Raw genomic sequence first — 27,999 nt, forward strand, 5'->3', positions numbered from 1 at the left:
AAATGGGAGCACCCCACAACCCAGACACTGCAGAAAGCAGCACTTGGGTAGCCAGCCTTGGTGAGACGTGGAGTGCTAGTGACCCCCACTCTGGCGTCTCTCTCTCTCTTCCTCCCCCACCCCCACCCTCACTCATAGAATCATAGAATCATAGAGTTGGAAGGGGCCTTGTAGGCCATCGAGTCCAACCCCCTGCTCACAGCAGGAAATCCACAGCTAGAGCATCTCCCGCAGATAGCTGTCCAGCCTCTGCTTGAAGACATCCAGCGAAGGGGATCCCACCACCTCCCTAGGCAGTCGGTTCCATTGCCGAACTGCCCTTACTGTCAAGAAGTTCCTTCTAATGTCCAATCTGAATCTACGCTCCTGCAACTTAAAACCATTAGACCTAGTCCTACCCTCTGGGGCAGCAGAGAACAAATCTGTACCCTCCTCTATGTGACAGCCCTTCAGGTACTTAAAGAGTGCAATCATGTCACCCCTCAGCCTTCTCTTCACCAGACTGAACATGCCAAGTTCCTTCAACCTTTCCTCATAAGACTTGTTCTCCATACCGGCTATCATCCTCGTCGCCCTCTTCTGAACCCGCTCTAACTTGTCTATATCTTTCTTAAAATGAGGCGCCCAGAACTGAACGCAGTATTCCAGATGAGGCCTGACTAATGCAGAATATAGTGGGACTATTACTTCCCTCGACCTGGAAACTATGGCTCTGTTTATGCAGCCTAAAACCGTGTTTGCCTTTTTTGCCGCAGCATCACACTGCTGGGTCATGCTCAACTTGCGATCCACTACAATTCCAAGGTCCTTCTCACACGCACTACTGCTAAGCCGGGTATTTCCCATCCTGTACCCGTGCATTTTGTTTTTGTGGCCTAAATGCAGAATCCTGCATTTGTCTTTATTGAATGTCATTTTATTAATTTCAGCCCAATTTCCTAGTCTATCCAGGTCCCTTTGGATTTTATTCCTGTCTTCCATTGTGTTAGCTATCCCTCCCAGTTTCGTATCATCCGCAAACTTCATAAGGCTTCCCTCCACCCCATCATCTAAGTCATTGATAAAAATGTTGAAGAGTATAGGCCCCAGGACAGAACCCTGTGGCACTTTGCTCGAAACCTCCTTCCAGTCCGAAGCAGAGCCACCGACGACCACTCTTTGAGTACGGTTTTCCAACCAGTTGTGAATCCACCTGACAGTATTTCCATGTAGTCCGCATTTGACCAGTTTGCTAATCAAAAGGTCGTGGGGGACTTTGTCAAACGCTTTGCTGAAATCTAGATATTTTAATGTTTTAATGGTTTAGTGATCTTAATATTACATTATTGTTGTTATGTATCTGTATTTTTATATTTTGTGATTTTTGTTGATTTATTGTATTATCTTATGTTGTACACCGCCCAGGGAGCCGTTGGTTATGGGCGGTTTATAAATGAAATTAAACTAAACTAAACTAAACTAGATAGATGATATCTACAGCATTTCCATCATCTACTAAGCTACTGACCCGATCATAAAAAGAGATGAGATTAGTTTGACAGGATTTTTTCTTGACAAACCTATGCTGGCTCCTACTAATCACAGCATTGTCATCTAGATAGTTGCCAATGGACTCTTTTATTATTCTAATATCTTTCCCGGTATTGAAGTCAGACTGACCGGCCTGTAATTCCCCAGATCTTCTTTTTTACCCTTTTTAAAGAGCGGGACGACGTTTGCCCGTCTCCAATCCTCCGGCACCTCTCCAGTTCTCCAGGATTTCTCAAAGATGATGGCAAGAGGTTCCGAGAGTACATCCGCAAGTTCCTTCAATACTCTGGGATGCAGTTCAGCAGGCCCTGGAGATTTGAACTCCTTTAGGTTAACTAGGTATTTCCTGACTATCTCCTTATCAATCTTGAATTGCAATCGCGACCCCTTACTGAGATTGCTACCGATGCAAGGTTGCACACTGTTCCCTTTTTGGGAGAAAACGGAGGCAAAATAGGCATTGAGCAGTTCTGCCTTTTCCTTGTTATCTGTCAACATTTTGCCATCCTCACTGAGCAGCAGTCCCACCGTTTCCTTGGTCTTTCTCTTGCTTCGAACGTATTTTCTCCCAATTCAATTTCAATCTGAAAAAACCCTTTTTGTTGTTCCTCGCTTCCCTCGCCAGCCTCAGCTCATTCTGGGTTTTAGCTTTCCTTACGCTATTCCTGCAAGCCTGAGCCGCTCGGCGGTACTCTTCCTTGGTGATGCGTCCTTCCTTCCATTTTTATACATGCTCTTTTTTATTTTTACCTCCTCCACCAGTCTTCCATGTAGCCACATTGGGCTTTTCCGATGTCTTCCGTTTTTCTTCCTCTTTGGAATTGTTTGCGATTGTGCTTTTTGTAATACGTTCTTCATGAACTCCCACACTTCTTGGGCTCCTTTTTTCTTTAGTCTATCTAGCCACGGGATCCTACCCATCATTTCCCTGAGCTTGCTAAAATCAGCTTTCCTGAAATCCAAGGTCCATATTTGACTATATTCTTCTTTGGCTTTCCCCAGAATCACGAATTCCAGCATTACGTGGTCACTTTCCCCCAAGGTACCGACCGCTTTAATTCCCATGACCAATTCGTCCGTGTTAGTTAAGATCAGGTCCAGGATTGCCGATCCCCTTGTTCCTTCTTCTACTTTTTGAAAGAGGAAATTATCAGCAAGGCCCATCAGGAATTTGTTGGAGGCTTTGTGCTTCGCAGAGTTTGTCTCCCAGCAGATATCCGGGTAGTTGAAGTCCCCCATCACTACTACTTCTTGCCTCCTGGCCAGCAAGTGCTGATGGTCTTTCCATTTTAGGTGGTGGGGGGAGAACTGGAGAGCCCCCCCAGTGAGTCCTTTCTCTGAAGCATCACTGCCCAAGGCACAAAGGAGGAGGTGGAGGAGGAGGCATCTCTCAACCGCCAGGATTCAAACTGAGGATTCTTTAAGCAAGGCCAGTAATACCTCAAAGAATGTTACTGGGGAGGTGGAGTCAAGGAAGGGGAAAAGGGTCACTCCTCTCTTTTTCCAGGCGCTGTGATGGATGGGGGGTGCAGTACCAAGGAGAAGCCATTACTGCAGATTCCTTCTCCCTCTGAAGTTAGTCTTGACTGTGACGCAAAAGCCACAACAGGGACCGTCTTTGGGCCAGGGGCTCCCAGGCTGAGCCAGACATGGCTCCCAAATAGCAGGGGCGGGCAGGGTGCAGTGGAAGCCAGAGGCACTCTTGAGACCCCAATGGAGGGAGGGGGCAGGAGGGGCTCCTTTCCTTCCACCCTTCGGGCCTGGCGCGGGCTACTACCAGGACCTGTTTGCGCCTGCGCAGCTTCCCCACAGAAAGATCCTCCTGCCCTGTCAAGAACTTAAGTGGCGCACTGCAGCTGGATCCAACCCAGCGGCCTCTCTGCAGACCCACATCTCTTTTCCCAGAGGGGTGGCCAGATGCCCCAAAGGGACCCGAGTGCAACTGCAGCACTATCCCTGCTGCTGCTCCCCAACTGGGATTCTGCTAAAGAAAGCTGGAGCTGGCCTGCCTGGCCCACGCGTGGGGAGTGCAGGGCCTGTTGGCAGCCTGGTCGAGTGGGAGGTTGGGAAGGGTGTGGGCTGGAGGGATCAAAAAATGGCCCCAGCCCATGAAAGGCCACCTTCCACGCATGTGAGGAAGGCAGATGTTCATGGCATTACGGGCAGACATCCTGCCGAGCTGAGCCTGGTCAGGGAGACATCGTGCACTTCCCCTGTAAGACCCCTGAGCAACCTCCACGAAGAGGGTCTCCAGATCCCACTGCAGAGACTCTGCCCCAGTGGCTTGCGGCTACCGAGGCCTGTCTCTGTGGAGGCCCAACTGGGGCCGGCCGCTGATCAGTCACAGAGATTCCAGCCTGGCCACTCAGCAAGTTTCCTCCTCCTCGCCCTGCCTGGACATCTTTGGCTGTCAAGAAGGGCATCTTTGGCCCCATGGCAGGATGGGGAATCTGGCCTTTGCCAGGGCCACTTCCTGCTGGCCAGGCCCAGTTTCCGTTCTCTTCCCAGCCCACTTTTGAGAAGCGGGCCTGGCTCGCGACAGAGCAGCTGCTCCTGGAGGCTCCCCCTGCGGGCCCCGTGCAGGGCAGCTGGCTCAGGAAGCGCCAGCGGGCCGGGCCAGGCTATTCTTAGCCGCGGATGCCTGGAGGATCCCGAGGGCTGCGCGCCCACCGTCCATCCCGCCGTCCAGGCACCCGAGTGGCTGCTCAGGCGGCAGATGGCCCTTCGCCCCTGCTATCCCAGGCACAATGGCACGGGGGCGGGGCAGGGCTCTTCTCTCATTTAACGTACCATTTTTAGACGGGAGGCCCAAAGCGAGAGGGGTGGCGCCTTTCGCTTCTGTCTAGAGAGGCCCCGCCCGCCAAGGTGTTCCAGCTCCTCGCCTCTATAAACAGCTGCCCCAGAAGCAAAGCGGCCCTCCCTTTCTGGTTCTAGCACTCTCCCGCCTTTTAAAAGATTTGCATAAATAGTGTTTATTGTTTTAAAGCACACCCTCTCGCCAGCACATGTGTATCGGGGGAGGGGCTTTTCCAGGGTGGCCCCTTACATTCTGGCGGCGGCGAAGGTCGCCTTGCCTCCTTCCAGACAGGCGCTTAAGCCTTTGCTCTTCCGACAGGCATTTCTTAGTGGGGCCTTTGGGGTTGGCGTCCCCGGGGGGCTCAGGCAGCTGGCGCGCGACACGGAACCGGCGAGGGCCTCTGCGGAGCCACCCAGAGCGCTCCTCTCCCGCTGGCAGGCATGACCCCGCCCAGTCGCCGGGAGATGCGCGGCGGCAAAGTCGCCTCCCGCAGCGCCCGCCGCAGCCGGCAAGGCAGCGCTCCTCCGCGGCTCCACCTACCGCTCACCCGGCAAGCAGCACTTTCCCCGGGAACAAGAGAGGCATTATCCTGCCGGCTGCTCGTGCCGGTCGTGCCGCCGACCCCGCCTGCTCCCCGCCGGGGCCCCAGAGACCTCGCCCTGCCCGGCAGGCAGCAGCCACGCAGCCCTTCCAGCGGCTGTGCCGGGGAGAGCGAAGGCCTGGGCACAAGGTGCTAAATTTAGACCGTGGGTGAGGCGAGGCGAGGGAAGAGAGCGAGCATTGTCCTCCCCTTCCCTGCGCCGCTGAAGGAGGGGGCGCGGAGGGGAAATTCTGACCGCGGTGGGGAAAAGGGAGAAAGAGCGGTCCCCCCATCCTGTTAATTGACAAAGCAGAGTGTTTTGTTTGTTTTTTGAATAACAAAGGCTTTCCTGACTGCTTTTTAGGCAAAAATGCCTCTCAACGCCATTTCCAACCACATACAATGTAAATCCATAAAATCCGACAATAAAATCATTAATCAATTAAAAAGCCCATTTCCAGACCACTTGCACCAGACAAGGAAAATAACCCTTCTAGCTTAAAAACAGCATCTAATTCACAGACCTTAGCTCTCAGAGGCCCTGACAAAAAGGCACGTTTTTACGACCCATCTAAAATTGCGACGCCCCCTGAGGTAGCTGGATCAGGCCCAACGGGCCCATGGAGTCCTGCACCCTCTTCTCACAGTGGCCAACCAGATGCCCCAATGGGAAGGCCGCCAGCAGCATCGGAGCACAGCCGCCCCTGCTAACGAATGGGCCTTCCACACTCACTGGCAATCAAATACCATAAATGGGGCAAGGCTTCTCATTGCTTCTCAAGGCAGGCATCTCAAGGAGGACTTCAAAGTTCTGCAGGGGACAGCAGTCCTTAAGCGGCCTGGCCCCAAATGTTTCAGCACGTCAAAGGTCCCCCAGCACAACTAGCCCAGGGATGGCTGCGCTGAAGGATCCCTCCAAAAAGCACCCTTTTCGCGCCTGGGAGGGAAATCCCGGCTTGGCAGGCCAGAGTGTCCATCACAGTAGCTCAGGCTGGTGACGGTCAAGCTGCAACAGCACCTGCTGAACCCTCTGATTGATGTCTCTCGTCACTGAAAATCTTTGCCATCTTCTCTGGCCACTTGTAAATTTAAACCAAAGAGCATCAGACTCCCTTCTGGGAGTGTTAAGCCCAGATACCATCCTCACCTAAAATGCCACTCCTTCCTTCTCCCCCCACAATCACCAGATGTTATTTGTGGCATTGCCAGGCTGCCAGTTAGCTCAGTTCTTTGGTTTCTTTGCCTTAGTCCGAGACAGACACTGGCCGAGTGCCCTGCGGGACTTGTAGCCACACCTGGAATCTGAAGCCTTCTGGGACTGCCACCAGCACCACGAGCCTCTGCAGGGTTTCAGGCATGCTGGGTTGGGGAAGGGAGGGGGCTGAAATGCCACTGCAGAGGAGCACGAGGTTCCAGGTGTAGGTGCTGTGATCTTTACAGGAAGAGGCTTGTACTAGGATGTTTAAAGTAAGTGTTGGGAGGGGGGCATGAGCGAGGAGACCACTGGAGCCTGCCAGCTGCGGGTGGAGTGTTCTCTCTGGGCACCTGGCGGTGGGAGAGGGTGATGGTCTGGAAGTGAGCCAGGCTGTGATCTTAGAGCTGGTTAGTTCCCACCTGGAGCTGGTTCAACATGTTCTTATTATTTTGGGGGGTGGGGTGGAGATAGCTTGGGGATATTTTAGAGTACACAGAGTAGACCGGAATATTAACAGTTAAAAGACTTTGGGACACATAAGCAAACTGCCACAACAAATTTATTGCAACCACACGCTTGTGAACACAGAGTGAACTTGCTTCTTTTATTAACATCTGTTACTTCAATAAATATTGTTTTGTTTTCACACACACGCATCTGGCCACTGACTACACTAGAAGGGAATGTAGATGCACACATCCCTGGTGCCAGCAAGTGCCGCACGAGTGAGAGGGTCGCAGGCCACAGGGGATCTTCCAGGGCTGTGGACACCGGGGGGGTCCTGGGCCTTTGTGGCAAGGGCTGGGGAGGATTCCTTAACACAGCGCTGCTCTAGTTGGCATGAAATGTGGAAGCCGAGTCTCCGTCTGCTAACAGCAGCACATGAGCAGGGTGGGAGCGCGGCAAGGCCAGCCAGAGCCTCTGCAGCCGATGCCTCTTGGCTTGTTTGGGGGGGACCGATGGTGGCAGTGACAACCTCCGGCTTTGGGGAGGAGCCACAGAGGCTCAGTGGCAGAACATGTGGCCTTGGGCTCAGTCTCTGGCATCCCCAAGCAAGGCTCTTCTCTGCCTGAAGCCCTGGATAGCCACAGCGAGTCTGCGTCATAGACAAATACTGGGCAAGGAGGACCGCTGGCACAAGGCAGCCTCTTAGAAGCCTACGACTGAGTTCCTCTCCTTCAACTTTGTCCCGCTGCACACCCCAAAAGTCAAGGCTGTCTGGGTTGGGCCTGAGGGGGGAGTGGAACCTACCCAGGGCAGGGGTCCTAACCCTGGGTTGGTCCACATGATGAATACTGGCTCCTTCTGGCCAGGGGGCTGGGCTGAAGTGGGCTCTCCTGCACCAGCTTCGTTCAAAAGGGTCCTCTGCTCACACACACACAACCCCAAGTTCCTTTCTGAGCTTTTTGTTGTGAGCAACAAAGAGGTTTGGGGACACAGCCAGGTCGGAACACACCTGCATGAGAGAGGGATCCACTTTGGCAGCCACACGTGCAACAAATGCGCACACGTGTCAGTGATGGCCCATGACCTCTTGAGAGAGCACTCTCCTAATGGCACCCACAAGTCCTTCAGGATGGAGAGCAGCAGAAACCCCCAAATCCAAGGCAAGGATCTGGATGCAACTGAGGCCAGCAGCAAAAGGAACGCCACATCCGGCTCTGGAATGCCTGAACTGCCAAGGCCCAAGAGGGGCTCCCTGGGCACTTCTGCCATGCAGACCCAGACAGGACGCTCTCCCCAGCGGCAGCAATGGCACTAGAGGGGCCATCCCTGCAAGGGGGTGGCAGGGGCAGCTGAGCATTGCTGCACAAAGCTTGCAAAAGGCCTGCCCTTGTGTGGGGCACCTCCTTAAGAATGTCAGGATTGCCCTGGAGTTGGATCAGGCCAGTGGCCCATCTAGTGCAGCAGCATCCTGTGCTCACGGTGGCCAATCCTTCGCCAGGCCCAGCCATCAGTTCCCGTAGAAGGCAGATGGGATGTGCGCTTGCAGTTCAAGGGTGTCACACATGGGGCCGATGCACGGATTTGCCTCCGGAAGCCCCTCCAGGCATGCTTCCAAGTCATGCAGGCACCCACAGGCACAATAGCCCCCCAGGGAGGCTCAAAGCCAACTCTCAGCTTGGCCTGTTAACTGGGAGCTCACCTTGCCTGGCTTATACATGATGGGTGAGCAGCGCCCTCAGCTGGCCAACTGCAGAACAGCACCACAGATGTGGAAGGAGCTCAGACGAAAGGCTCCCCCTTAGCGGGAACGGGGGAAAGGGCCGGAGTGCAGCTTCCCCACCTCGCCAACAGAGAAGCTCCATAAATGGAGGGAGTGGGCTGCGTGAGGGTCACAATGAGCCCTGATGAATCAGACACGCTTGGGATCATGTAATCCATTCAAACCCCACATGGCCCAGGATACCAACAGGGCCACCTACTGCCACACAAGCCTGCCACAGAAATCTCTTCCCTGTGCCCCAACAGTAGCAGAGGAGGACTGGTCGGCCATGGGGACCCCCCAACACTCCCCCTTTTTTGTGCCCAGCGCTTGGGCATGAAGGGCTGTTGCTTTCCTCCTGGCAGGTGTTTCATTTACAGGTTTCATGTGATGTGACTGAACTTGACTTTCAGGGGCTTCCTCTAAACACTTAACCAGGTAACAATGGAAAATGGACCAGAGCAGCTCCGGGGGCATGTGGAGAGGAGTGGGCCAGGGGAGGGGGGCCACCCTTTCACCATCAAGCTGATTCAGCCTCATTGCCCCCCCCCCCATGACCCTCTGGCTCCCCTGAGCTGCTGCCGCCACCTTGCCAGGCCCTGACCCACCTCCAAAGGGAAAGGCAGGAGCTGTGAGCCAGATGGAAAGGAGAAACAGCTCACCCCGCCCCCATCCCCACCACGCCCCACGCCCAGCAAAGATGACGCCAACCTGGCCCCAATGCAGGTGTCTTTATTCCAGTGTGGCTTCCTAAGTGGGAGAGGGGTCACCCAGGTGGCCAGCCCATCTGGCGCCCTCCCAGCACATGGAGGTGGAGATGGTAGACAGACTGGGCCCCCAGCTTCCCGTCGTTAATCACTGAAAGAAAAAGAAGGATGACAGCCGGGGAGGGAGAGGGGGTCAGGGAACGGGCTCCTGGAGAAGAGACCCACGGCCACGATTTAGCTGCAGAGTCCCCTCAAGTAGAGACGTGGCCAGAGCACCAACTGTGGTGTGGGAAAGTCACTCCCTGGTTGGGCCAGTCACTCTCACTCTGTGCCTAACCTACCGCACAGAGTTGCTGTGCAGAGATTGTGCCACACAATGGTTGCTGGGAGGTGGGGGTGTCACTTAGGCCAAAGGGAGAGGGCATCAGGTGCTCCCGCTGGGGGCTGTTCTTGCAGAGGTGCCTCCTCTGATAGCTCACACGTGACTTACACAAGCACAGCGCCGTTGCCTGCCTCCCAGTTGGCCCAGGCCCCCTGAAGCCACAGGAGACACCCCAAAGATTTCTTCACCAAGAGCCAACTCCATCCTCGGGACACCTTCAGGTCTGCCAGTCTCCAAGGCAGGGGGAAATTAAATCACAGTTCTGGAGCAGGGCAACAGCGCTGCTTCAGGGGCAGTTTCAGAAAGGGGGGAGTTCTTGGCTGTTACTCACCCACACGGTAGCCATCCGACAGGCCCTCTGCCTTCGCCATCTGGCTGGCCACCACCAGCAAGTGTCCTAGGAGCTGGAGACAGGGGAGGGAAGGGTCGAGGGGTGGTCCTACTCAGCCCCACAGGGCCAGACTGGGACCCCCACCATCTGCACTGCATGTGGAATTCCTAAAATGGACTGAAAGGCTTTTGGGTACGTTTGAGGATATGAAATGTCCCATCAGCATTCAGGATGCTCTGCAGCAGCTTAAGCAAAGAAAACGGAAACAAAGGTCCCCGCCCCAAGGAACTTACTATCAACGTTTCCACAGTGGAAGAGAAAAGGCACCAATGACAAAACAGAAAGCAGAAAGGGGGCGGGCAGGGAGAGCTGGGTGTGGCCAAGTGCACTGACGCATACTTGAGACCCTGCAGTGCTTCCGTGGGCAGGGCCTAGCGCGTGGAGCTATTATCTGGTTGCCAACTTCTGCTAGCTCACAAACTGCTCCCACCCTTCAGGGAGGGTGTTGTGCTCCGCCATGGGTGGGCACGATCTGGCCAATCAGAGAGTGGTGGGAAAGACCCACCCTCTGGCCCCACATACACACTGGCATCAGTGACACGCAGCTCCCAGCCATGTGCGAGGACATCTTGAGAAAACAGCTCTCTCACATCACGGTTGGGGATTTGAGTGCACCTGTTCTGCACCAGAGCACATAGGCACTTCCTGCACCAGGGCAAAGGGGGTCTGTGTCACCCCAAACTGATTCCATCTCTCCTGATCCCTCCCACCACCACCTATGCTTTGAGTAGGGCTGACCCACCCACTGTCCTTCACGGAAAGGAACCTTTCGTGCCGCCCTCACTCACCTGGGCATCGCTCTCTGCCACACGGCTGATGCGAGGAATGGGGCGCCTTGGGATCACCAGGAAATGCACAGGAGCCTGCGGGGCCACGTCTCGGAAAGCCACGCACTGAAGATAAGGAAGAAAACAGAGCGGCAGCACCATAGGGGTGCTGAGATTCCCCCCCCCATGCACCAGCCAGATTTACCTGATCCCAGAAATATGGAGAAAGTTACTCTTGGGTGATGGAAGAGCCTTCTGCCCATGCTCAGAGTACCTTTCAATTCCCTCATATGTTCTGAGTTTGAAGCTGGTTTTTTTTTTTAAAAATAAAAACATTCCAGAGCAGAGGCCTGGTGCAAATTAAGCACGGCATGGCCTTCCACAAGGGTGGGTGCTCCACTGTAACTTACCCCCCCCCCCGGGAATCTCCTCTGGGGAACAACCAACCTGCTCGTCCTTATAGATAATGTCAGCCGGGATGGAGCCATCCAGGATCTTGCCGAAGATGGTTGGGCCAGGCTCCTCAGCCGCCTGCTGCGCCTTCTGCACCTCCCCATCAGGCCCTCGGGGGCCCACAAATGCTCTCTGCTGCAGAGAGAGGGGCCAGGGTGGCATCAGCTCCGGGCAAAAGCTTTGTCAGGCTCTGCTGGCAGCTGTGACCCTCCCTGCCAAGGGCTACAGAGACCGGGGGAGAGCGGGGCTGAGTTGCCGGGACTTCAGGGGAGCTGTAGGATGGGATGGGGTGGGGGAACCCTCGGAGCTTGGCCCAGCCTCATCATGTGACTAAGTTTGTGTTAGGAGGAAGAGAGGAGAGTGCCACACGCTCAGGCTACCCCCCTCCAAACATCTGGTCAGTCATCCGCCTTCCCCTCATCAGTGGGAGCAAACAGCACCTGGGGCATTTCTGCCTGTCTTCTGGGGTGGCTGCCCTTTGATGCTTCACCTGCCCTTCATTCTGTCTTTGGGGGGATCTGTGAAGAACTTGATAGCAGGAGCAGCTAGGAGCCCCCTTCTCCAGGCCCCACCTGAGGGTACCTGAACAGCCCTGCAGCCACCGCTGGATCAGGCCCAAGGGGCCCCCTCTAGTCCAGCATCCTGTTCCCACAGGGGCCAAGCAAGTGCCCCCTTGGGAAGAGGTCCACAAGCATGACTTTCTTCGCACGGCACAGAGTTAAACTACGGAACTCACTCCCACAAGAAATAGCAACGGCCACCATCCGGAATGGCTTTAAAAGGCAAATGCATAGAGGGCAATCCTGTCAATGGCTACCAGCCACAATAGCTGTGTTATGTCTTCACAGTTGGAGGCTGAATGCTTCTGCATACCAGTTGCTGGAAAACAGAGGAGGGGAGAGTGCTCAGGCCCTGCTTGTGGGCTCCCAGGAGGCATCTGGCTGGCCACCGTGAGAACACCATGTGGGGCTAGATGGCCTCATTCAGCGGCTGCTGCAGGACTCCCCTCATCTTCTTCCCTGAGCACACCCCTCTCCCCAGCAGCTGGCATACACAGGTAGACTGCCTGCGAGGGGCAACACGGCTACTGCGTATTGTGGCTAACTATCCCTCCATGGATGTGCTGCCCTGGGCTCCTGCTGGGAGGAAGGGCACGATATAAAGCAAACAATAAAGAAAGAAATGCATGCTTCTAGTCCTCCTCTAAACCCATCCATGATGGTAGCTGCCACTGCCTGTTAGGGGAACGAATTCCATAGTTTAACTATGCGCTGTCTGAACAAGGACATATGAACATAGGAAGACCCCTGAAGCCGCTGGGTCAGGCCCAAGGGGCCCCCTTTAGACCACCATCCAGTTCTCAGGTGGCCAGCCAGATGCCCCAGTGGGAAGAAGCCCCAAGCAGGGCCCGAATGCAAAGAGCGCTCTCATCTCCTGTGGCTCCCGGCAACCGGTATTTGGAAGCACGTTGACTCTGACTGAGAAGGGACAATATGGCCATCCCGGCTACTAGCCCCTGATAGCCCTTTCCTCTATGAATTTTGTCTAATCCTCTTCTAAAGCCATCCAAGTTGCTAGCCCTCACTGCCTCCTGTGGGAGCGAATGCCACAGTTTCACTATTTGGATGCCCACCTCCCCGCTGGGTTTTAGTATGACAAGAGGGGAGAAAAACTTCTCTGCCCACTCTCTCGTCCCACGCACAACTTTATGCAGCTCTAGCATGGCGCCCCTTACTCGTCTTTTCCCTAAACTAAAAAGCCCAAAATGCTGCAACCTCCCCTCAGATGGGAGTCGCTCCGGCCCCTTGATCTTAGGTTGCCCTTTTCTGAACCTTTTCCAGCTCTCAATTTCCTTTCTTAGGTAAGGTGGCCCAATTGTTTGGGGGGGTGAGGCATCTGCCCTCTCCAGTTCACGTGTACTCGGGCGCTCGCCGGGACGGCGCAACCCGCCACTGGAGGCGCTGCAGCCGCCGAGGTCTGCACTGAAGGGTGGTTGGGAGCGTATTTCCGTTTTCCTGCCGAGTAAGAGAACAAAGCCCCGCCCCCACCCCCTCAGGGCGAGCATAGGCCACCCCCCCTCCGCTCAATGCCGGTGGGGGGCCGGCGACCTTCGCTCGCTCTCTCGCGTTCCAATTTGGAGGGGAAGACCGGAGGCCCCCGGGCTGGGAGAGGGGCTACGACAGAGCCGCGACGCGGCTCGTGGACTCCCGCGGGGGGCCCAGGCGGCCGGGAGACGTACCTGTTGCTGACCCCGCCACTGCCGGAGCGGCTCCCCGCCACCGCGCAGCCACCGCCCCACCGTCCCCCGCACCAGCGCCGCCATGCTTGCTCTTGCACCGCCCCTCGGACCCGCCCCGCCGCTCGCTTAACCCTTCACTCGCCCGAGGCCTCTGCAGGCGGCGGTAGCAGCCCCGACGGGCGTGATTGTCCCCGCCTCCCGCCGCGAGGCCTTTGCCCGAGGAAGGGCCCCTTCGCACGCACCGCTTCCAGCCGGGCAACTTGCCGCTGTTCCGCGGCGGGGCTGCCAGGCCATCTCAAACGTGCAGCGGCTAGGCCGGCAAGAAGGTTGTCCCTGACGAGGAGAGGTCCTCTTGTGGATAAGGGATTGGTTAAGAAGCAGAAAGCAGAGAGTAGGAATAAACGGACAGTTCTCCCAATGGAGGGCTGTAGAAAGTGGAGTCCCTCAAGGATCGGTATTGGGACCTGTACTTCTCAACTTGTTCATTAATGACCTAGAATTAGGAGTGAGCAGTGAAGTGGCCAAGTTTGCTGACGACACTAAATTGTTCAGGGTTGTTAAAACAAAAAGGGATTGCGAAGAGCTCCAAAAAGACCTCTCCAAACTGAGTGAATGGGCGGAAAAATGGCAAATGCAATTCAATATAAACAAGTGTAAAATTATGCATATTGGAGCAAAAAATCTTCATTTCACATATACGCTCATGGGGTCTGAACTGGCGGTGACCGACCAGGAGAGAGACCTCAGGGTTGTAGTGGACAGCACGATGAAAATGTCGACCCAGTGTGCGACAGCTGTGAAAAAGGCAAATTCCATGCTAGGGATAATTAGGAAAGGTATTGAAAATAAAACGGCCGATATCATAATGCCGTTGTATAAATCTATGGTGCGGCCGCATTTGGAATACTGTGTACGGTTCTGGTCGCCTCATCTCAAAAAGGATATTATAGAGTTGGAAAAGGTTCAGAAGAGGGCAACCAGAATGATCAAGGGGATGGAGCGACTCCCTTACGAGGAAAGGTTGCAGCATTTGGGGCTTTTTAGTTTAGAGAAAAGGCGGGTCAGAGGAGACATGATAGAAGTGTATAAAATTATGCATGGCATTGAGAAAGTGGATAGAGAAAAGTTCTTCTCCCTCTCTCATAATACTAGAACTCGTGGACATTCAAAGAAGCTGAATGTTAGAAGATTCAGGACAGACAAAAGGAAGTACTTCTTTACTCAGCGCATAGGTAAACTATGGAATTTGCTCCCACAAGATGCAGTAATGGCCACCAGCTTGGATGGCTTTAAAAGAAGATTAGACAAATTCATGGAGGACAGGGCTATCAATGGCTACTAGCCGTGATGGCTGTGCTCTGCCACCCTAGTCAGAGGCAGCATGCTTCTGAAAACCAGTTGCCGGAATCCTCACGAGGGGTGAGTGTTCTTGCACTTGGATCCTGCTTGCGGGCTTCCTCCAGGCACCTGGTTGGCCACTGTGAGAACAGGATGCTGGACTGGATGGCCTGATCCAGCAGGCTTTTCTTAAGTTCTTATGAGGCTTGCTCGCACTCTCGTCGCAGAGCAGCCTCCGCCCAAACCCTGAGATGGGGGGGAGCCCCGGCACAGGGTCACCCAGAACTGCTGGCCCCCAAGCCATCGCTGCTGTTGCCCCCGGGAGCGAGAAGTCTCACGGGGGGTGGGAGGCTCGGCTGCAAACTCTTAAGCCCCCTGCATTGATGAGAGAGGGTGCGCGTACAAAATCCCTGCTGGGGCCGAACAACCACTCCAGGCTGCAGCAGCATCTCACCCCGTGCACTTCGCCTGCAACTTCCCTCTCTACCCACCACCCCGGGATCTTTTCTCGCTTGCACAGGGCAAGAGTTTAAATTTCCCTTTCATTTCTCTAATCTTTGGAACATGGCTCTTGTTCTACCCTTTTTGTTGTCCTCTTCTATTTCTATACAGTAACTATTGTAATAGTTCTCTTTGTCCCTACGTACTAGTTGCTGTATTGTTGCATTTAGGGTTCTAACCCTGTTTCTAGCTCCTTTTGCTTTGCTTTCCTTCTCTCTTTAACCATTTTAAGAGTATCTTCAGTCATCCACTGAGGTCTTTCTCTCTTTTTAACTAGAGGTATTGTCTTTGTGCATTCTTCCCTGATAACGTCTCTGACTTCTCCATAGTTCTTCTGGTTCTCTGTCAACTAAGTTTAAAGCCTCAAATCTGTTCTTTATTTGATTGTTATAATAATAATAAACTTTATTTCTACCCCACCCTTTTTTCAATAGGACTCAGACCGGCTTACAACTAAAAACAACACCATTAAAACATACAGAAATATACAATTAAAATAGAATTAAACTATGAGAAAAATTAAAAACCATAAAACATACATTAAAAACAGCAGACAATTTAAAATAATAAAATATTAAAATATTAAAAATAATAAAATCATATAATATAGTCACCAATCCTATGACACTTAATCCTGGTCGTTCTCTATCCCAAATGCCCGTTGAAATAAAACAGTCTTTACTTGTCGCTGGAAGGACGGCAAGGAGGGAACTGTCTCCTGAGAGTGTAGGGATGTTGAATAATCAACAGGGGAACACACTGACTGACCGAGATAAAATAAAAGGGAGATGGAAGCAATACACTGAAGAACTCTATAAAAGAGATGCCAGGATGACAGATTCATTCACGGAGGAACCATATGATGAAGAACCAGAAATTTTAGAATGTGAGGTGAAAGCTGCTCTTAAAATACTTGGAAGAAACAAATCATCAGGAATAGATGGCATACCAACAGAGTTGCTACAAGTTACTGAGACTGAATCTCCAAATTTTGACAAAAATTTGTCAACAGATATAGAAAACTAAACAATGGCCCACAGACTGGAAGCGTTCCATATACATCCCAATTCCAAAGAAAGGGGATCCCAGGGAATGCAGTAATTATTGAAGTATTGCCTTAATATCTCATGCACGTAAAGTAATGCTCCAGATTCTACAACAAACGCTCTTACCATATATGGAGCAACAAATGCCAGATGTCCAAGCTGGATTCAGAAAGGGAAGAGGTACAAGAGATCATATTGCAAACATACATTGGATAATGGAACGGACCAACGAATTTCAGAAGAAAGTCACCCTGGGCTTTATAGATTACAGCAAAGCCTTTGACTCTGTAGATCACAAAAAACTATGGAATTCTTTAAAAGAAACGGGGGTGCCACAGCATCTGTTTGTCCTGATGCGCAACCTATACTCTGGACAAGAGGCTACTGTAAGGACAGAATATGGAGAAACCCATTGGTTCCCAATAGGAAAGGATGTGAAAATGATGTGTGTTCCCAATTAAACATTAGTGAACTAATTCATAAGTTCGCCAATGAATGAAAATTCGTAAGTTCACAAACCTGAAAGCACGTGAGGCTAAATTTATATAACTATGTATCTTTGCATAAAGACAATACAAAAAGGTCGTTTTCTTTTTACTTTATTTTACTATTCACACAAAATATTTTCCTATTCCATAATAATTTTCTTATTTGTCCTTATTTGCCTTGTTACATTTTTTATAACATTTGAATTGAAAAATGAACAAAAAACAATTATAAAAGGTAAAGGCGCTGATTTATAACTTGCAGGGGGGCGCCGAACACGCCCGCCCCGGCCCTGAGGGGGCGGGCAGGCGGGCGAGGGGGTGTCAGAAGCCCATGCGGGACCGTTTGGGGGCCCTCTGAGAGCCCTGAGAGGAGGGGAGGTAGCGCTGACTGGCTCGGCTGGACCCCTGGCTCAGAGGCAGGTCCTCCAGGGGCTCCTCAAAAATGGCAAGGTAGTTGCGGAGGGTCTGGCGGCGCTCTGCGGGAATCCCGCAAGCAGAGAGCGCCTGGGAGGAGAGCAGCTGGGAGGAGTCCTGGGAGTCCGCCTGGGGCTCTTGGGAAGCAGGTGGGGGGCAGGGGCCCGGGGGGCTACCAGGCTCCTTGGGAGGACAGGGCGAGGCCGCAGGGTGCAGACTGTCCGTGTCCATAGCAGAGCCTTGGCTACTGCCTGTCCACACAGAGAAGTCACTCTGGTCTGTCTGGTAGCTGGCAGAAGACGTGAAGCTGCCCGAGAGGCTGCGGGTGCCCCAGGCCCTCTTGCGCCTACGGCGCTGCTCCCTCACCGCCTGCTGCTTCTGGGCCTGGGTCAAGCCCAGCTTCTCCTCCCACCAGCCGGCCCAGTTGCCTGCCCAGGAAGCGGCCAGCCGCTCCCCGAGCTCGCCTGGTAGTGCCTGGGGCTCTAGGGCCAGAGGCACAGGAGCCTCACCCGGGGGCCAGGGGCACAGGAGCCGCTTCTCCTGCATGGCTTTCTGCAGGCGCTGGCGGGCCTCTCTGCAGAGGGCGGTCTCCCCAGCCTGCTCCCGCAACTGCCGGAAATTGAAGAGATGGTGCTGGCTGACGGTGGCGGAGGGCTGGGGCCGGCCCTGCTCTTGAGTGGGCAGCTGTTTCCAGGCCCTGACAAAGGCCTTGAGCCAGCGCTGGTAACTGCTGGCAAAGCCAGGGGTTGTGGCGGGCACTGGATGTGGAAGAGGAGGACCTTTGCGGAGCATGGCCCCTTCAGGGTCTCCAGCGACACTGTCCTCACGCGAGGCATCTGGCTCTGGCCCCCACCGGTCCTCCTCTCCTCGCTCCTCACTGGACAAGCCCAAAACCTGGTGGCGCAAGGGCTGGTAGAAGAGGTCTCCGGCCTCAGAAAGCTGGAAAATGAGCAGGGTCTGGCTCTGCCCCTGCTGGCCAAGGGCAGCTGCAATGCCTGCAAGAGAACAACAGAAATGGGGGGTGAGGGGGGGTGACTGGCCACCTTCCTGAGGCAAACAGCAGCTGCAGGTTCTCTCTCCGATACATCAGCGCAGGAGTCCTAAAAAGGTTTCTGTCAGAGCATCTTCCTTCATAAAAGGTTAAAAAAACCCACGAGGGTCTGTATTATAATCTTTCAATACTTGAAGAGTGCGATAATATCTCCCCTCAGCCTTCTCAACGTTAAACATGCCTGGTTCTTTCAGTCTCTCCTCATAGGACTTTATTTCTAGTCCCCTGATCATCCATGTGATCATCAGTGTGGTGTAGTGGTTAGAGTGTTGGACTACGACCTGGGAGACCAGGGTTCGAATCCCCACACAGACGTGAAGCAAACCGGGTGACCTTGGGCCAGTCAGCCTCAGAGGAAGGCAATGGTAAAACCACCTCTGAATACCATTTACCATGAAAACCCTATTCACAGGGTCGCCATAAGTCAGGATCGACTTGAAGGCAATCCATTTTTTCCATTTGATCATCCTCGTTGCCCTCCTCTGAACCTGTTCCAGTTTGTCTGCATCCTGCTTCAAGTGCGGGATCCAGAACTGGATGCAGTACTCAGGATGAGGCCTACCCAGTGCCAAACAGAGGGAAGCCTGCTGGATCAGGCCAAAGGGGAACCACCTGGCCCACAATCCTGTTCTCACAGCAGCCAACCACATGCCTCTTCTGGGAAGCGCAGAAGCAGAACTGACTCAAGCACACTCTTCCTTTCTGGTATTCAGAAACATGCTGCCTCTGACTGCGGAAGCAAAACACAGGCACCATGGCTAATAGCCACTGATAGCCTTATCTTCCTCTATGAATCTGTCTAATCTTCTTTTAAAGCCATCTCAGCTGATGGGCATCACTCACCTGAGTCAATCCAGAGTGACAGTTAATTCAGGACATCACTGTACATTTGTTGCCCTTCAATATAAAACATTCTGAACGTGCTGCTCTATCTTACCTGGGAATAACCTCCACTGAATTCAATAGGACTTCTGAATAAACAGATGGCACCACAGATCATCAATGTTCTTTTATCGCACAGAACTGTTACGCATGTTTGTGCTTGAGGTCCTGGACAATTGGGGTGCCTTACTGTCCTACAGAGGGCTGAACCTTCTGCCATTCCCTGGGCTGGGCTGGGCCAGGATGCCAGTCATGCCCAGAACACACAGGAAGTCCTCAGCTGAAATTGCACCACTTCCTGCCTCAACCACCTGGACCCTGCTTCCCAATTACCACCTCCCCGTGTTCTTGCAGGGCTTTCCTAAGTCCTCAGCCTTACTGAGCAAAGGACTGACCAAAGACGCCGTGATGATCCCCAGTGTAAGGCTGGAAAAGGTGAGGAAATGCAATTGACGTCGATAAAATTATGCTATTTCACTACTACAATTATTATTTTGCTTAGTCCTTTGGCACAAGGGGGGCTTCCAATCAAAACCTATCTATATAAATGAAATCTTCTCCGGCCATCAGATTTTGAGAGAAACTTGGGAGGCAAGGGATTGATCTCCACCTCAGGCCCTGCTGGACAAGTCTGGCCTAAGTGGGCCACACGACAGTGTCGTTCTTCCTTACCGTCTGTGAGTGTCCACAGCTGCTTCCGGATCTGGCCTAACCCTTTCCCTCCTGCCTGCTAGCAGAGGGCAAAGCCGCTGACTGGCTTATCTCCCTCCCCTACGTACCAGCAGTGGGCTTGGTGAGACGCTGGCGCAGAGCCTCATGCCGGCTGGGCACTTGGACAGGGAAGTGGGGCAGGCTGTCACTGATGGAAGAGAGCTTCTGTGGGGGACCCCAGAGCTGGCAAGGGGTGCCAACACCACCTGTGGAAAGAGGTATGAGTCAGTCTCCAAGCCCACCACAGTGTCTCCCAGCACAGCAAGCCCCTTGGGTGAAACCCCACCCCCACGAGAGTTCACAATATCAGAATAGCCCTGCAGCCGCTGCTGGATCAGGCCCAAGGGGGCCCATCCAGCTTCGCATCCTGTTCTCACCGTTGCCAACCAGATGCCCAAACGGGAACCTCATGAACGGGAGACGAGTGCAACAGCAACATCTCCCGTCAGTCATGATCGCCAGCAACTGGTGTTCAGAGGCATACCAAGGAAATACGACCAGCATGGCTAGTAGCAATAACAGCCTCGTCTGCCATGAATTTGCCTGATCCTCTTTTAAAGCCATTAAAAGGCGGTGGCCACCACTACACCACGTGGGAGTGAATGCAGTGGGCTGCCTGCTGCGCTGCGTGAGGCAGCACTTCCGCCTGCCTGCCCTGAATCTTTCAACATTCACTTTCACTGGGTGGGAGAGGGAGAAAAACTCTACCCACTTTCTCCGCACCATGACTAATTGTATACACTCCTGTTAGGTCTCCTCTGATTCACCTTTTTCTCGGTTACAGAAAGGCCCCAATTGCTGCAACTCCTTCCTCATAGGAGTCATTCCATCCCATTGATCCTACTGGTTGCCCTTTTCTGAACCTTTCCCAAGGCTACAATATCCTTTTTGAGATGAGGCAAACAGAACTGAAAGAAGTATTCCAAATGCGGCCGCACCATAGATTTATACAACGGCATTATGATATAATCGGTTATATTTTCAATTACCTTTCCTAATGATGCCTACTATGGAATCTGTCTTTTTTACAGCTGCTACATACTGGGTGGACATCTTCATCAAGCTACCCACTACGACCGCAAGGTCTCGTTCCTGGTCAGTCACCCCCAGTTCAGACCCCATGAGCATGTATGCGGATGTCGAGGGGTGGGGTGGGAGGAGGCATGCACAGCCACCATTCCACCTCTGCCCCCCAAGCACCTGCTTTCCATCCCCACCTGTGTACTGCAGCAGCAACAGTTCCTGCGAGCGGTGGGCACTCAGGAGCACCTTGTGGCTGCGCTGTGGCACCCCGGCTGGCGTGAGATGGGCATAGATGGGTGGCCTCTGCATCATGTGCTCCCAGCTGAGGACAGGCACAAGTGGGAAGCGTTCGTCCAGCACGTACATCGAGAACTAAGGAGCAAAGGCAGTTCGACAGCTGGTTGCACACACACACCAGCCTCTGAGTCCGGTGGGAGGCCTGTGTGCGCGTGGGCGTGCATGCGTGTGTCATTCTGAATGTGCAAGGCCCAGCGTGAGGGAGTTCTCAGGAGCATGGAGTCTGCCAGGACTGTCCCAATGCTCTCCCACCAGGATACGATTTCGGCATTCCGGACATGGGTGTGGGCAAGGTGCCAGGCACAAGCAGCTGAAGAAACTGCCATCAAGTGGAGCGCTGGGGCTACCCGGGCTGGATGGTTTGGCAACTGGGTGGCGTGACCTTAGGTGAGCCTCTTCCCACACTCAGAACCTGTCACCCACCTTCAGCAGCATGCCCAGGAGGCGGGGGGGGATGACTACTGACCTACTTGCCATACAGGTTATTTTGTGAAACGCTTTTATAGCAACTGAAAGCGCTCTCATTTCCATAACGGCATGACATTTCCTGAGGGCAGATAGTAAGACTGGGGTTCTGGCAACCTCCACATGGGAGCTCGGGGGGGAGGGGCAGAGGGAGACCGAACAGCCTCCAAGGACAGGTGAGGCAAGCAGAGCAGCCCCTTCACAGCAGGCTAGGCTGGGCCTAATCTTCACCTCAGCCAACTGAGTGAGAGGAAGGTGGGGCAGGGCCTGGGAGGAGGCGATTCTCTGGGCAGGGAGAGAGTTTCCCTGGAGGAAGAGAAAACCTCCAGCGCTTACCTGAGTGGCAACAAGGTGGTGGTACGGCTCAGCCTGGCCCAAGTATTTGGAGAGGACCAGGCGCTCCCCACGCTGGCACTCCGCTTCACCCCGCACCTTGAAGAGCTCAATATGGAGCCGAGAGGGCACCTGGAAGCACCAAGACAACATCAGCACTGGAGGGCAGCATCCCTGCCCACCACTCTGGGGCCTTCCAGCCTTCCTCTCGTTCCCCAAGCCAGCTCTGGATCCATCCGTCCTTGATAGTACCACAGAGGCCAGCACTTCCTGCACAGGGCCCAGACCAGGAGCCAACAGGAAGCACAAAACACACTGCAGAATTTCCTCCCCCCCCCCATATGCCACCTTCCTCCCAAGGGCCTCACCCTCTGGTCAATGCCCATCAAGCCGGTACGGTCAGCGAAACTGAGGACCCGCGGGTGGGCGGTAAACTCGCTCCAATGCCAAGGCGAAGCGTCTCGGAAAAACATGGTCTCGCTGTCCTGGTGCAGCCGCTGAAGTCTGGCAAGAAAGATGTTCTGCATTGGCACATGGCGCCAGACAGCCCCCTCCTCTTCTACCCAGAGCAGAGCCTGGCCAGCCTGCCCTACACCCCTGCATCAGGCCCCCTCCTCCCCCAAACACACATGGGGCAATGCCTGCCCTCTTATAAAGGTGGCAAGAAAATACACTGGCTTCCCGAATTGTGCCTAGCACCGCCCCCAGGATATGCACAGCCCTGTTGCATTCAGGGGGAAGGGGGAGCAGGGGAGACTCTAACATTTCAGAGCCTACAGAATAGAAATGGGCAATGAGCATTCGAGGGGCAAGTTATATATCGTGGTTCCTACAATACTAAAACATGAAGCCCCAAATACAAGGGCAGATCCACTGAAGGCTTCAAATTTAACAACAAAAAAATTTCTTTGGGAAAGAAAGTCACACACTGAATTTAAGCATTGTCTGTTTTCTTTGTTTTCATGACATTTTAAGAAGGAAAAAGTCATAAAACCTTTCAAACCGGGGTTCACTTCGCTTTGGAAGACTATTTTCCAAAATCATGCCTTTCCTCCCCGTCTTCATCCCTCTTTCCCCAAAATGTAATCAGAATCTATTTCATCCTCCCCATATGTCTACACCTGCCCCACTTTGAAGCCAGAGTAGCTCGAAACCCCTCTGAATCTTCGCCTGCCACCCAGAGGGCTCCCCCTCCCTCCCAGACACGTGGCCAAGGCATAATCCTGCAAGCACAACCACCTTCCATCGGCGTCAAGGGAGGAGAAGTTATAAGCCACAAACACACACACACTGCTCACCCTGTCTCCACATTCCAGGCATAAAGGGCTCCACTGAAAGTGCAAAGGGAAAGTTCGCCAGGCATGTGGGGGCTGCAAGGGAAATGGTGGCAGGCGTTGGTGGAAGAGAGCTGGGTTGTGAGGACACGGCTAAACAAGTGATAAGTGAGGAGGAGATCCCCCCCCATTGCAAAGGTGCTTCTTGCAACCCCCCTCCTCCAAAGAAGCCACATAAGGCTAGAGTTGCAGACGTGGAACCTTGCTGTAATTTCACCAAATCAGTTACTGCAAAATGTGGCCGTTCAAAGTACTGTCTGGCATTTGCTTTTCAAAGTACATAACTCCAGTTTTTTTCAGTCTGCACTGGCTAGCAGCTCATTTCCAGGCAGCATTCAAAGTCTGGTTGTTACCAATAATGCCCTAAATAGTTTGGGGTCAGGGTATCTCCCACATAAGCCACCTGTCCACTGCATCCCATCAGAGGCCTTGCTGCCATCAGAAATTTAGTTGGCCAGGATGTAAAAGAGCAGGGCCTTCTCAGTGGTGACATCCAGACTGCTGCAATTCCCTTCCTGGAGCAGCTGAACTGGCTCCCTCTCCAGTGGCTCTTCTGTGAGTTGTGGATGCTTTTGCATTTTGGCTTCGAGTTTGATCTGCCTCCCCCATCCTTGCTGTATTTTATTTTTATCCAAAATTTACATCCCAAATAGTGGTCTGAGGGTGACAAGCAACATACAAAACGAGCCATCAAACCACACACACAACCAGCAAAGGGCAGCCAGTAGAGGACTATCAATATATGAGAGATTCCCGATGGCTTAAAAGGATTTAAAAGCCTCAGTAGATCCTCAAGTCTGGCACCACACAGGCCTCCCTGGGAGGGCTTTCCACACTGGGAAGCGTCTCTCTCCCCTGCTGGCTGCTCCCCACCAATACATGAGGCAGCCACAGAAGAGCCCTGCGTGGTGGGAAGACCAGGACTGGGGGTGAAGACTGTCCAAGCAAGGCTAACAAATCTGGTCCACAATTTAGCTCTGCTTTGTTCCGTTTGCACTGGGTTTTTAATCTATGGTCATGAGCTGCTCTGTGGGCCCAAACAAAGTAAAAATTATTTCAAGAGATTTGTCTTTATTGAGTAAGTTTATCCTTGTAAATAAAGATACATTTTGAAAAGGTGGCCAAATTTCAGTAATTCGCGGAAAGCAACTGATAGAGAAGGGAATCACGTCACTCACCTGCACCCAACAGGTGACCCCCACTTGCGCAATTACAACAGAAAATGACAAGTGACTTGTTCAAAATATAAGGCAATATTTGGGAAACGCAGCACCTCCCAGAACTCCACAGCTGCCTAAAGAGCAGTGCACTGCGGACGGAGAAAGGACTGCAAGGGGGCGAGGGTAGGATTCCACGTTCCTGCCCACAGGCAACCAGCCCCCTTTCCAGAATAAACATCAGTCTCATAGCTTTGGGAAGCTGAGCAGATGGATCTGATGTGTTGTGAAGGAGCTCCAAGGTTCCTGGAGACTTATGTGTTAGACCCCAGCACAGCTTCTGTCCACACAACGCCACCTGGGCGTCTTTTATAACAAGGCGGAAGAACCAACTTCCCCCTCCCTTCCCCTCAGGCACAGCTCACCTGACTGCGATAGAGGAGCAGGGGGTATCTGTGCGGACAACCTGGAGGGGGGCAGGGGACGCACCACGCGGCATCCTCCATGCTGCACAGTGATACTCCGAGCGCACCCCAATGAAGTCTGCACGTGGAGGCAGAGCAGAGACTAAATTAAGTTTGGAAGAAAACCTGGAGGGAGGGGGGGGAAGCAATTTCTGGTGAGCGAATGTCTCACTCACCACTACCGTCCACGTGCGCGACTGCCACTTGCTGGACCACACCATTGAGCTCAAACTGAGCAGGGCGGCTGGAGGTTTGAGGCCTGAGGGAGCCGGTGGCGGTGGGCACCAGAGTCACATCCTGGAAGCCTGAAGAACAGCTAAGGAGGAGCCACAAGGTGATGAGGAAGGAGAAGGCTCAACGGACAGATGTCCTGACCGGGGGGGGGTGCGGGGGAGGCCTCCTGGAAACGTCACATGTGAGTTCGGTGGAAGAAAGGCCAGACCCGAATCTGCTACCCCTCCCCCCACCATCGCCCCTCCCCCGCTTGTTGTGACCAACTGATCTTGCCACCCTTTCTGTCCTGCCAAAGGATACAGAGCTGGTTCATGGCCTCGCCAGCTGGGTACACTAGGCAGCCACTGCCCGTGGGCTCCCTGCTACCCTCTCTGGGCAGCCATGCCAAAGCCCCCCCCGTTGGGGTCTCATCAAATGAAAAGCGCCTCCACTGCTCGGCCAGGTCATCGTGCACCCACTCAGCGATCAGCTCCAGGGGCAGCTCAAACAGCCAGTCCCGGCACAGATGGGCAACCCTGCGCAGATGCTGCTTGGCATGGAGACAGGGGCAGCTGCTGGGGCAAGGAGAGCAGGGGAGGGGGGAGAGAGAGAGAGAGAGAGGGAGAGAAAGAGAGAGAAGAGATCGACTGTAGAAGCCAGCCAGCCTCTGCTGTTGCCCAACACCCACCCATTCCTACAGGGAACCCACAAGTGCCAGCTCTGAGAGGCCACTCGTGGGTTAGCTATGGAGGTTTCCTGCACTCAGTGCCGTGGCACCACTGACATTGGTACTGAATGGCAATACAGGCTCAGCCGCCAAGATCAGGGACACCTGAACATCAGCTGCTAAGGAACAGAAGGAAGGCACGTGGTTCACAGCTCTTCCCCACCCCTCACAAGAGGGACACTCACCTCCTGGCACCAATGGCATCAAGGTGTCTGAAAAGGGAGGTCACACGGCAGACGTGGTCCCATTTTTTTCTCTGCAAGGGACGGAAGCACACAAAGGGTCAGAAGCGGCGAGGCAGGGCAGGGATAGGGCCCTGAAGCGTCCGTCCGTCCATCCTCAGGCAGGCAGACGGGAAAGCGTCTCACTCTGCTGTGAAGGGCCCTGGAAGGCTTCGGGCCAGTCACTCTCTCGCTCAGCCTACCTTACGGGCTGTTGGGAGGTAATAAATAGCTTGGGAATACACAACAGAACTCTGTGGTGGTGCTGCTCCTCCTATTGGTAAAGAGTCCGCAAGAGATGCAGGAAATGAAGGGGATCAGCCTGGCCCCAAATCCAATTGGAAAGGGCACCGGAAAGATTTGCAGGCAGCCCCCCAGGCCAGCAGGGCCCAGTAACTGGGCATTAACCAAAGAACGGATGAAGCAAGAATCCAAAAAAGCTTCTTGTCCCGCTCCACCCCTAAAGGAGGCTTCATCCCCCACCCAAGGGTGCCATGTGCCACAGGGGCACTGCAGAGCCCACAACTCTGGAGCAGAGCCTCCGAAAAGCCCTTGTGAGGTGAGGGCGAGGAAGCAGCTGCCCAGAGCCAGGGCAGAAGAAGAGGGCAACTCACCGGGACTTGTGAATCTCCTAGGTAGAAGTTGTCCTGGAGCAAGGGGCCCATGGCGCCAAAGGCCACTTGGGGGTAGTCCACAAAGAAGGCGCCTAGCTGCAGGAGCAGTTAATAGTCAGGCTTGATCTTTGCCCAGAGCCACACCCCACATTCCCTCCAACCCCCCCCACTTTCTGGCCCCACTTGACTACCTGTTCTGTGAAGTCCAGGGCAGCCTGCGCACCAGTGTTGGTCGCTTCCATGATCCGCTGTATCAGCCCTACGTAAAGAATGTCTTGAGGGGCCACGGATGGCACTCTGCAGCCTGGGGGGGCGGGGGAGAGAAGAGATTCCATCTGCCGCTGGCACAGTGGGCACCACTTGGGCACAGGCAGGTCCCGAGCCATGAGGTTCAGTGGCTTAACATGCAAAATGGCCCATTTTTTCTCTCTAGCATCTCCAGGTAAGGCAAGAAAAGGGTCTCGCCTGAACACCCCCCCAAGCGGCTGCAGCAAGACCCTCCAGAGAAGACACTGCTGAGTGGGGTGGGCCCACGAGGAGCCTCCAGGGGTATCCTAAAGAGTCTGATTACAGCTAGAACAGGCCAAAGGGGAGGGGGTAGTCGGCATCCTGTCCTCATGGTGGCCAAGTTGATGCCCGTTCTGGGAAGCGCACAACAGGTCGTTCAGTAGCGCAGAACCCCGCGGCCCCCGCCCCGCTCCGCATCGCCGTCTTCGAGAAAGGCCCCGCTCTGGGTAGCCCAGCGCTCGCCCTGCCCGCAGAAGGTCCCGGGCTCGACCCCAGCGGCATCTCCTGCTCCGAAAGACCCAACAAGGCGGAAGAAACAGCCTCCTCCGCTCTCGCTCGCCTGCCCTCCACGCCCCGCGCCCCCGGCCCGACGGGGCTCTCACCGGCGTTGGGCGGCTTCAGGGGCAGCGGGGCAGCCTCGTCGGGCGACCAGCTCTCCCGGGCCCTCGCCCTGTGGCGGGGCACGAACCTTGTCGCGGCCTGCAGGGTACAAGGAGAGAGACATCAGGGGGCGGGGGCGGCCCTCCGGCGCCCCTCTGGGCCGTGGCGGGGGACGAGAGGGAAGACCCGCCCAGTACCAGCACCACCAGCGGCCGAAGCTCCCGCCACTCCGTCTCCCACCACGGGCGGGGCCGGGGCAGGAGACCTGCCGGGGACCCTCCAGCCCTCACCTGCCCCGCCGGCACCTCGGGATCGGCCCGCACCGGCCCGCACCGGCCCCAGCCTGCCACTAGCGAACTGCAGCGGGAGGCTGTGCCGCTTGGGGGCCCGGCGCGGAAGTAGCTGGGGAAGAGGGGGCCCGGAGAGGCCGCCATGGCGGATCCTGCGCGGACGCCGCCCTCGCCGGGATCGAACTCACGGCCTCGGCAGCCAAGCCCAGGCGCCCTCGGAAGCTACGCGAAGGCCGCGCCGGAGGAGGAGGAGGCGGCGGTTAGAGTGGAAGAATGGAGGCCGCGAGGGCCCCCA

At 54.4% G+C, this 27,999-nt stretch overlaps 2 protein-coding genes across 3 annotated transcripts; both read right to left on the reverse strand.

Annotated features, from left to right (window-relative positions):
- Positions 1-9,024: 9,024 nt before the first annotated feature.
- Positions 9,025-13,361, reverse strand: HINT2 (histidine triad nucleotide binding protein 2). Of its 2 annotated transcripts, none has more exons than XM_061612631.1 (5): positions 13,248-13,361; positions 11,003-11,143; positions 10,577-10,724; positions 9,729-9,801; positions 9,025-9,166 (listed from the first exon to the last, which is right to left on the reverse strand). In XM_061612631.1, exons 1-5 carry the CDS (start codon positions 13,329-13,331, stop codon positions 9,160-9,162), a joined length of 453 nt encoding a protein of 150 aa, XP_061468615.1. In that variant the 5' UTR covers positions 13,332-13,361; the 3' UTR covers positions 9,025-9,159. The 2 variants fall into 2 exon arrangements, with proteins under 2 accessions (XP_061468615.1, XP_061468607.1); XM_061612623.1 differs by having other exon boundaries at positions 10,577-10,681; positions 13,248-13,358.
- A 3,354-nt stretch (positions 13,362-16,715) lies between these two features.
- TAF1C (TATA-box binding protein associated factor, RNA polymerase I subunit C) lies at positions 16,716-27,962 on the reverse strand. Its single transcript, XM_061612644.1, has 14 exons — positions 27,705-27,962; positions 27,417-27,513; positions 26,718-26,830; positions 26,527-26,622; positions 25,877-25,947; positions 25,286-25,536; positions 24,928-25,056; positions 24,713-24,830; positions 23,095-23,166; positions 22,165-22,300; positions 21,800-21,928; positions 20,896-21,073; positions 19,747-19,884; positions 16,716-18,029 (listed from the first exon to the last, which is right to left on the reverse strand). Exons 1-14 carry the CDS (start codon positions 27,846-27,848, stop codon positions 16,942-16,944), a joined length of 2,760 nt encoding a protein of 919 aa, XP_061468628.1. The 5' UTR covers positions 27,849-27,962; the 3' UTR covers positions 16,716-16,941.
- Between the last annotated feature and the right edge of the window lie 37 nt (positions 27,963-27,999).

The sequence above is a fragment of the Rhineura floridana genome, chromosome 1 (genome assembly GCF_030035675.1).
Source record: "Rhineura floridana isolate rRhiFlo1 chromosome 1, rRhiFlo1.hap2, whole genome shotgun sequence".
Taxonomy (NCBI): domain Eukaryota; kingdom Metazoa; phylum Chordata; class Lepidosauria; order Squamata; family Rhineuridae; genus Rhineura; species Rhineura floridana.

What these genes read in the sequence shown, in the direction of transcription:
- HINT2 (XM_061612623.1), bottom strand. Translation starts at nt 13,331, where the DNA reads ATGGCGGCGCTGGTGCGGGGGACGGTGGGGCGGTGGCTGCGCGGTGGC. An exon ending in TTATCTATAAGGACGAGCAG is followed by an intron (nt 10,682 to 11,002) that starts GTTGGTTGTTCC and finishes CCTTATCTTCAG; the next exon opens with TGCGTGGCTTTCCGAGACGT. An exon ending in GTCGGATGGCTACCGTGTGG is followed by an intron (nt 9,167 to 9,728) that starts GTGAGTAACAGC and finishes TTTTTCTTTCAG; the next exon opens with TGATTAACGACGGGAAGCTG.
- TAF1C (XM_061612644.1), bottom strand. Translation starts at nt 27,848, where the DNA reads ATGGCGGCCTCTCCGGGCCCCCTCTTCCCCAGCTACTTCCGCGCCGGG. An exon ending in GATGCCATTGGTGCCAGGAG is followed by an intron (nt 25,537 to 25,876) that starts GTGAGTGTCCCT and finishes TTGCCCCAGCAG; the next exon opens with CTGCCCCTGTCTCCATGCCA. An exon ending in ACCACCTTGTTGCCACTCAG is followed by an intron (nt 21,074 to 21,799) that starts GTAAGCGCTGGA and finishes TTTGCTCCTTAG; the next exon opens with TTCTCGATGTACGTGCTGGA.